Source organism: Theobroma cacao, chromosome 5 (genome assembly GCF_000208745.1).
Source record: "Theobroma cacao cultivar B97-61/B2 chromosome 5, Criollo_cocoa_genome_V2, whole genome shotgun sequence".
Classification (NCBI taxonomy): domain Eukaryota; kingdom Viridiplantae; phylum Streptophyta; class Magnoliopsida; order Malvales; family Malvaceae; genus Theobroma; species Theobroma cacao.
Genome location: NC_030854.1, coordinates 6,654,451 through 6,664,490, shown reverse-complemented (window position 1 = coordinate 6,664,490; position 10,040 = coordinate 6,654,451). Strand labels below are relative to the sequence as shown.

The 10,040-nt window shown below is 33.9% G+C and overlaps 1 protein-coding gene across 1 annotated transcript; it reads left to right on the top strand.

Annotated features, from left to right (window-relative positions):
- On the top strand, nucleotides 5,752-8,639 carry LOC18598302 (WD repeat-containing protein LWD1). The gene is made up of 2 exons (XM_007027775.2): nucleotides 5,752-5,895; nucleotides 7,423-8,639. The coding sequence occupies exon 2, from the start codon at nucleotides 7,467-7,469 to the stop codon at nucleotides 8,475-8,477; it is 1,011 nt and encodes a 336-aa protein (XP_007027837.1). The 5' UTR covers nucleotides 5,752-5,895; nucleotides 7,423-7,466; the 3' UTR covers nucleotides 8,478-8,639.

Sequence of the window (10,040 nt, the reverse complement as noted above, 5' to 3'; positions counted from 1 at the left end):
CTTACCGATATTCGTTAAATCTTTACTCAACTCTAACTTCCTCTAATGGTCCAAATAGGGCGGTGGGGCTTCGTTGGAACCTTGCTAGATTTGTAATTGGATTCCTCCTCAAGAATTTCAAAACTATTATAGAGAGTCTTTCTTTCTCTCTCTAAAACACCTAGCCAGTGAGAGAAAGTATGGAAGTAAGACCTTTCAAGGGTTTTAAAGTGAGAGAGTGAAAGAACATAAGAGGTTCTATGAAATGGTGCACAAAAGCATGAAAATTGAAGCTAGCTTGTGAGAAATTATGGAGGTTTCAAAGAAGCTTCCATGGAGGATGAAAGCAACCTGAGATGGAAGGAAGAAGAAGAAGAAGCTGCTAGAAGAAAATGATATTTATAGCTAAAGCTTATCCAATCTCTACTTAAATTACAAAAATGCCCTCAACAAGTTAGCTTGTTCTCCTTCAATCCTTTGTGCAATCTTTTTACTCTATTGACATTGAAACAAAGTCCACAATGGTCTAGAAATGCTCGGGTTCATGAAAACTTCAAAATTTTGACCTGAGATGAAAAATGACCATTTTGCCTCTACTTTGGAAATCATCATTATTTTTATTTCCTTTGTCATTTTACCCTTATTTTCATCATTCATCTATGCCTTAGGCCTACTTAGGCCTTAATATTGTTTGAAAGCATACTTCTAAGGGCTCACTAAAGAGATGACAAAATTACCCTTGACCCGTGTTATCGTGTCTACACCTAGTTACGAGCCTATAGAGGTCGAGGTCTCACATCTAGTGTGACGACACTAGGTGGTTTGGTTGTTCTTGGTGAGAGCTCCATTTTGATTGATTGAATGTCTGATGTGGTGACTCAGACTAAGTATTATGATATGAATGTCTAATGTGGTGATTTAGACTAAGACATTGTTGAATTTATTATTGAATTAGTCTATTATGTTATATCTGTTATCAATTTGTTGTATATATGTTGTATACTCATCTACGGTTGTTTTATAGCCTTGGTTGAGGTCCTAGTGATGAGTTCTAGGCTAAAATTTTGCTCTCTATAACTTATCTATTGATACTTGTTCTTGAAGTATCGATATATACAAAACAAAATCCTTAGAATTGTATTTTGTCTTCTATCTATTGATAGATTCAAGGAGTTTATCGATAGATGTAGTCATTTATTGATACATAGGTCCCATGCATTGATAAAACAAGTATATTTTTGAAACTAAATGTTTTCAAAAGTTTTCCTAAAGAAGAAATAAGGTTGTTTTCAAAACTAAATCTTTGAGACCTTAAATTATGTTTCAAACACTCTTGAAATGATGTTTAATTAAACTTTTGATGTGATTTCCATCTTTTAAATATTCTTTTAAAAGTTTTAAGAATTGTTTTACAAACAATGCTTTTTAAAAAAGAAATGTAAACCATCCAAGTACCGTTTGAAAGATATCGATCTTGCAATGAGTAAGGACGTACATTTCCTAATGTCATTTGAAAGATAACAGACTCTAAAATGAAGAAATTGGTTGAGGCATTGACCAGGTGATTGTTAACACGCTTGGTAAGCAAAATTGTCAAGTGAGGATGTTGGATAAGTGAGACTCGGTTTATATTAGTGCTTGAAAAGGTGGTTTTTGTAGATATTGATTTATTATGTATTTGCATATTTTCTGAAAGTCTATTTTCTAAATACTTTTCCTCATTACTTGTTCCCCTTCCTCGTATTTGCTCACAAAGTTTTTGTGACTCACACGTTATTAACCTCTATTTTTTTTTTTCAAATTAGTAGAGTAGACAACTAGGCTCGCTATCTAATTGGGAGGAGTAGTCTTTTATGGTTGTTTGGTAGGTGATGGTCATGGCATCCAATAGACGTAGCCCTTTCATTTATGTTGTACTCCACTGGTCGAGTTTGTCTTTATATTTCATATTGTTATGGATTTATGACTTTGTCATGTCATGTAATAATTATACTCTAAATGTTTTGCCACGAGATGGTTTATGGGTTGTATCTGCCACAGGATGGCCGACACCAAGATTTATGTTTATTTGCTTTCGTAGTGTAAGAACATGAGTGTGTTGGATGATTAATATATTGATATATAATTAATCATGGTTGCTCTGTAATACATGTGAATGTATGGTTTTATTTATTATTTAGGCTTACATGGGTTAAGAGGGTAATTCCCATTGATACCCTTGCGTTGGTCATGCCTCGGATTTGGGTCATGGCATACCTGTAGCCATTTAGGTAACCCATGACAAGGATATCTTCTGAGTACATCCTTGTACCTTTCCCAAGCCTCATATAATGACTTTGAATCTAGTTGCGTGAATGATGTAATGTCATTACTCATCTTTGCTGTCTTCGCTAGTGGAAAGGACTTAGTTAAAAGCTTTTGAGCTAAATCATCTTGAGTAGTAATAGAGCAAGTTGGGAGTGAATTCAACTAATATTTTGCCTTGTCTCACAATGAAAAAGGAAACATTTTCAATCTAATTGCATGATCAGTGACTCCATTGTGCTTGAATGTATCACAGATCTCTAGAAAATTTGAGATATGAGCATTAAGATTATTATTGGGTAGTCCTCCAAATTATACTGAAGTATGAATCATCTAAATGATTGTTGGCTTGATTTCAAAGCTATTAACTTGTATTGTAGGTTTTCAAATGCTAGAGTGAAGACCTTGCACAAGATGTACAACATAGTCTCTCAAAGATTTGTTTTTTTCTACCAGTTGCCCTTGAATTTGTTGTTCTCCCTGTTGTTCAACCATTGTTTCGATGTGAGCTAAAGGTTGTGAATCTTCTCTTTGAAGTCTTTGAAAAGTCTTTTCAATTTCTAAATCAAAAGGAATAATCTTTAAATTTTTTACTCTTCGCATACAACGACAAAAAAACCTTGAAAATAAAGAAAAACAAAGTTCGAATTATGACTAAGATTGCTTGGTATTAATATTAGCAAAGAGTAGGAAAATAATTCTCTGGAAACGATGCCAAAAACTTATTGTCAGATTTACCACGCAAGTGCACATATCGTTAACAAGTAATATAATGGTAAAATAGAGTGTTGAATCCCAAAAAGAATTGTACGAACTTTTACTAAGTACTAAAATTAACACAACCTAATCTTATTCAAACAACCATGTTAAAGTGATTAACTAAAAACAAAAGTAAAACTAAAGGATAGCAAAACTAAATCTAAGAAGTGGTTGGCAAAACTTTGATAGAAAAGTTCATTTAAAAAAATATCTAGGATTACAATATCCCTCAACACTTAATCTGAATCATCTCTCTCTTTCTCTTAACTTGCCTCAATGGATTGAGTTACTAACCTAGAGTCTCAATTTATTTATAAGTCTCTGTCAAGGTTTTTATAAAAATATCTCTCTTAATTAATTCACTATATGTCTATGTAAATTCAACTGAAGAAAGATTCATTAAGTTAATGCTTTAACCTTGGCTACATATGACATATTGGTATATGTATATCCCATATGCAAATCAAATCACCTAATCAACTAAGTGAACTTGAACATATACTATTCCATTCATGGCCACTGTAAACTCCCTTCGTCAAGTTGTATATAGGTTTCCAAATCTACTAATTGGTCATCAAGTAAATAAAAGCATTAAACACAGAATTGGAATAAACAACTCACATTCCATTGATCATAAGCAAAAGAGAGATAAAGAATTCAAACTACATGTTGAGTTCAATTGAAATCCTAGATAAATAAATTTAGTTCATAACTACTACTAAAAGCATCATCCAAAGAAACTTAACCATCAATACAAGTTAAAAAAAGTGAAAGAAGAACCAAAGTAGAGAGGGAAGCTATGATTTGTCAAATCTTGAGTCTTCAATCTTCCTTGATTTTCCTAGTTCAACGGCTAGCTTTTTCTCAAGAAAAGCCTCTTTGAATGTCCTCTTTAATTTCTCTTAGAAGCCCTTTTTAAATAACCCTTATAACCTTAGTTAGAATAAAATTTGGAAAATTGATGTTCAAGTTATCGGGTTGGCACTGTGGCCATGGACCATGGGCATGGATGTTTGTATTTCTTCATGGCGCCACGACTCTCCTCCATCACAGCTGTGGCACTGGCCTATCTGGTCATACTATGATGCCCTTCACATCACGGCACCGTGGCCTTAGCCTCCTTAAGACCGTGATGCTTCCTTTTTGCTGCCATGTGCAGTTTCTGCTGCAGTCCATCCTTTTGCAGTGCAATTGTCTCCTTGATCTAATCTGAACTGGGTGAACTAGTAAACATAAAAATTGTAGCCCTATCTCTTAGCTTTCCAATGGCTTGGGAATCACATCAATTGGACTTCTGAAATGAGAGTTATACTTAAAATACTGAAGCATGTACAAGAGAAGCACTAGCCATACTTGTAGGGTTCATCACCAATTGAGGTCTTTTCATTTAAGAACCTTCAAAAACAATAGACTAAATCAGTAATAATTAAACTTAAGACAATTTAACATAAAATTAAACTGAAATAACTTAAATTAAAATAACTCAACATGATTTAAACTAAATAAAGAAAAATAGCTAAAAATATCTAATTCCTAAAGTAAATCTCAAGAATTTAATTAATTTAACACTTAAACTGTGACAAAATAATGCTATAAAATAGAGTTATCAAGTTTGCTTTCATTTTGTAAGAGAGGGTTCATGCAGCGGTTGTATAGGGTGGGTGGTTTAAATGGGTCCAACTCTGTTTTTCCTATGTAAGGCAACAAACTTATGTAACCCCATTGAATCATTGAATCAATGAAATAGTTCATGGTTTAGCACAAAAAAAAAAATCAAAAGAATGAAACCACGCAATAATTAAAATCCATATCTCTAATGGTACCTCTTTATTTAGCAAGATTCATATAATTGATTTCTCTATTGATGTGAACAATGAGACTTCAATGGAAAAGAGCTAGCGTTGCGAGTTCATGAAACTATATATATGAGTATTTCCAAGGGATTTATAATCCAAGAAATTGCTACCTTGAGTCACTTCCAATCATGATAACATCTCTTGCTAACTTGTCCCTGTCCTGAAATAAACAATGATACAGCATCATATATAGCAACTCTGCTAAATTAAGAGTGCAATCACTTCAAATTGAATTTTAGCAAGGAGTTAGAGGTTGAGCAAAGAGGAAAGTTATTACCCCAATGTTCAATACCATAAGTACTAGATTTAAAAAGAAAGAGAGAGACTTATGTTTTCATTTTTTTTGGGATAAATTAGTTGATCTCATATATACATAGTATGTAGCACAAAGTACGCATTGAAAGACTTTGAACTTGACCACTTGAGATTTTTCCCATAACCCACCTCTCATTCACTTCAAGTACCTAACTCCTTTCTTTCACTTGGAAACCAAATTGTTGATGTATCTACCTAGTTTGGTTATTAGTTATTACACAATTAAATAGCAAAGAAGAGACTTATCTTCCGTGTGAATTCATCTATTGAAACGCTAGGGAGTAGCCATTCCGTTAACAGTAAGACCTTGGATGTCTTCATCCAAAGTCAATGGGAAGCTTAATCAAATATTTCTGGCATACGCAAAGAAACGAAATAGAGCCCTTGGGATGGCGAAACAAGCACGTGCAACCCTCTGACGCAAACCAAGAACCCACCAATATCCAAGTGGTTTGCTCGTGAAAGTTTGACCATTAGCTGTACCTTCCCTTCTTTCGTTTGAATTTCGCTCCCATTTAAAGGGAGCTATAGCTTCCTTTAAAGTTTTAAACCTTCAGTAGTGCTAAATACAGCAAGCTCTGAAGTCATATCTGCCGGAGTAAACATGCGTTTACAGTTTTTTACTCTTGGAGAAAAAGAATATCAAGGAAGATATCCCAATTCCCAAGTGCCTTTTAGCAGCGTAAGTCTATTTCTCTCTTAATTTGTCTGTCTCAGTCGAAAATTTGTTAGAGAATGCATCTGGCTTTCTTTCATATATAGGGCCTTTGGAGCAGCATTACACAAGTGTTTCTTTACTTGTAAAATCTTTTCAAAGGGCCAAGGAAAGGAAGCAAAGTTTTCATTTTCTTCTTATCTTGTTGTTTTTGTTTTTTTTTTTTTTTTCTCTTCACCTTATTTAAGCCTCATTTCGTCAAATTGTTTTTCATTTGCTGGGTTTATCTCGGAAGGGTAGGTGCGAAATTATTTGAACAGGTAGAAACTCAATTTTACGTACTAATTCGCTATAAAGCTTATACTTTTTACCATGCTCTCAAGACCGACAAATTTTTTTAAAAGTAATCTATTTTAGATGGAAAATCCAATGCAAAAAATTTTTATAAGTCAAATGTGAGGACAAATATTGAATTTCAATAGGATAAACGTATTAAAAGCTTTTATCGACATACAAAAACGAGTTGGGCAAAGTAAACTTCACCAATCGATAAAAATCAAAGTTTTCTACTTGTAAAATGTAATGTTGCTAAATAATTCTTCTAGCCCGAGTCTTTGCAGAACTCAGATTGCTTCGTCTAGCTTGGAGGGTTTCAAGAATTTTGATTTTTTTCTTCAACAAATTTTTTATGGTAGGGGCCGGTATCTTGAATCATATCTCATTATTATTTTTCCATGGATAGCCTATGATATAAAATCTCTGAACATGGCTTCTTCTATCTTTTTAGTTTGCTACTGCTGGACTTCATTATATCTTGTTTGCTGGCATGCTTGGAGTCGCTATACCTTCCTTTTTATTAAACTTCCTTTTTCAAGAAAGAAGACAAAGTCTCACATAACATGCGCAGTTATTCATTCCTTTAAATCAAATTGTATTTAAAGAAACATTTTTCTCAAATTCTTTACCTTAAAATATTTTTTGAACGCACTTGTATTTGGATATATAAAACATCTAACAACATAAACTTAGTCAGCAATTTAAGACTCGTATGGCCGTAGGGATTTTTATTTTTATTTTCCCAAATGATTGTTCATTTTCCCCCCTGTTGATGGGGTTTTGACTAGCTGATAGTAATATTTGGTACTACTTTAATTTCTAATAGCGTTCATGATGTCGATTCTCTTTATCAATGAAAGAAATATTTATATTTTGATGTATTTCTTAATACTGTGAATAAGTTATAACTCATTTTATTATCAAATTTTAATAAGGCGTGGATATTTTTGACCTAAAGTTTTAAGATGTTCTGATTCTTCAATTTGGAACAATCAATGATCATATAGAGCCAAATAGGGGTTTAATAAAATAACGAAGTCAATATACTTACCCCCTTATTTTGAAAAAGCAGTCAAGATATTCAAACAAGGTGGAACCAATAAAACATTACTTTACATATAAAGTTTCACTATTTTGGGACAGATTTGGGCCAAAAAACATGATCAACCATACAATTAATATTTATTTAAAATGTGAATTTTCTGTTGTGTACTGCAGTGATTCAAAGTCTGATTTCTTTGTTATATCCCTACCATCAAACTATGCAAAGCCCCTCAGAGAAGAAAGCAGGCGTCTATACCTACATAGGTCAGTGGCCAATTTACTCCCTGGCTTGGTCCGTCCGCAATGACAAAAGATCACGCCTAGCCATTGGCAGTTTTCTTGAAGACTACAGCAACAAGGTCGAACTTGTTCAGTTCAACCTTGACACATCCGATTTCACCACTGACAGCCGCCTAATATTCGACCACCCTTATGCTCCCACAAATCTATTGTTCTTCCCCTCCGAGAATACCTCAAATCCTGACATGATTGCCACATCCGGTGATTATCTCCGTCTGTGGGAAATCCATGATGACCACATCGAGCTCAAGGCCTTGTTCAACGGTAATAAGAGTAGCGAATTTAATTCTGCCATAACTTCTTTCGATTGGGCTGACTTTGACACGCGACGCGTGGCTACCTCTAGTGTTGACACTACGTGCACCATTTGGAACATAGAGAGAGAAACTGTAGACACCCAATTAGTAGCGCATGACAAGGAAGTGTTCGATATTTCTTGGGGTGGGTTCAATGTGTTTGCTTCAGTGTCCGGAGATGGTTCGATAAGGGTTTTTGACTTAAGGGACAAAGAGAGATCAACAATAATTTATGAAAATCCTGTTCCGGAAACTCCCTTGTTGAGGCTAGAATGGAACAAAGCTGACCCCAGGTTCATGGCCACAGTAGGAATGGACAGTAATAAAATTGTAATAGTTGACATCCGGTTTCCAACTATACCTTTGGTGGAATTATGTAAGCATAAGGGGAGCGTCAATGCCATTTCATGGGCTCCATTCATTGGGAAGCAGCTGTGTTCTGCTGGGGATGATTCAAGGGCTCTAATATGGGAGGCGGTGGGCTCAAATCTTCGATCAGAAAATGGAGGAGACATGGAACCAGAAATGTGGTATGGATCAGCGGCTGAGATCAATCATGCTCGATGGTCTCCAGTTGAGTTGGACTGGATTGCTATTGTTTTTCTGAATAAATTGCAGCTCTTGAAGGTTTAGGGCAATTTCTGACATGGAATGTATACTATTAAAGTTGCTTAGCTAATTTGCCTTTGGGTCATTTGTATGTAACTTGAATTATTATGCAAAACGGAGATTAGCTTAGTATATGTTAGATAAGGATGCTATTTTCGAATTGATTTTTCCCCTTTTTGAACTTTAGCTCCCTACCAATTTTTAATCACTCTGATTTTTCTTCCACAAGAAAGAAGAAAAACGAAAAAGCCAATGCAAAGGGTAGACGGAAGAAAGAAATTTTTAATTGGATGAACTTCATTGTCAATTTTATATTTATAGGAAAAAAAAAAGGGGTTGGATAGAAGGGTAGACGTGTTAGCAAAGTCAGCTTTACCAGTATTACTGAAAGATGGCGAAAGAAAAGTTGGTTTCTTATGGTAGTAACTATCAACTATGCATAGATCTTTCGGGTCCGTGGAGTATGTATTTGGTCCAGTCTTTTGAAGGAGGCAGCATGGACAATATAGGCTGGCTGGTGTCAAGCTTTCTCTAATTTGCTTGCTTTGTGTCGACAATCTATTCACCAGGAGAAATATGTAAGGAAGTTCGAGGGGAAAAGCATTATAATCTTGGATTAATTCATCATCTTAAAAAGAGATAAAAACGTTAGATCAAATTTTAAGAAAATATATACTTTTTTCTTTTTTGCAACTTATAAGAGTACTCAATTAATCATATATACTTCTGACTTTAAATAAGGTAACAAGTTCATTGGGTTTTACATCCCCTATGTCACTGTATCGGTGCGGAACCATGTGAATCCCACTTCGTATGCTCCTAGCAGGTAGAGCCATAAACCCTACATGGAAAAGAAACTCCCAGAGCAGAGCCAAAGGAAGATATCTCACATTGAAGTGTACTAAAGTGAGATTGGGTGTCATGATCCATACCAATCTCTGTGAGGTATTACTAAAAAAAACATATTTTTTACGATGAAAAAAATTTCGTTGGAAAATTCCGTTGAAAATTTTCAACGGATTTTCAACAGATATTAATAAAAATTTATCGTTATTTTTTTCGACGAATTTTCGACGAAATATTTTCGTTGAAAATCCGTTGGAAACTTGGTTAGCGCCAAAAAAAAATTTCTCCCACCAAAATTTTCAACGGAAACTTTTCCGTTGGAAATCCTTTGGAAATTTGAAGAACCCAAAAAATTTGAAAGCCCGCTAAATTTTTCAACGGAAATTTCCATAGGAAAAATGTATTACCAACGGAAATTTTCCAACAGAACATTTCGTTGGAAAATTCCGTTGGTAATAGTTATTTTTTAATTATTTTCTTAAAATATTTTAAACTTTTTATAAATTTTATTAATCTTTTATAAAAAATATACATTAATAAAAGCAAATATATTCATAGGTGAAGTTTATAATATTTAAAAGTTTAATTATGTTTTCTTTTGCTTATTTTTTTTACATTTTTGAAAACTTTATTGAATCATAAATTATAAATTAATAATTCCAAATTCATTAATTCTATAACATTAAAAAAATTGATAAAAAGAACAAAATAAATTTTTAAATTTAAAAAAAACACATGATA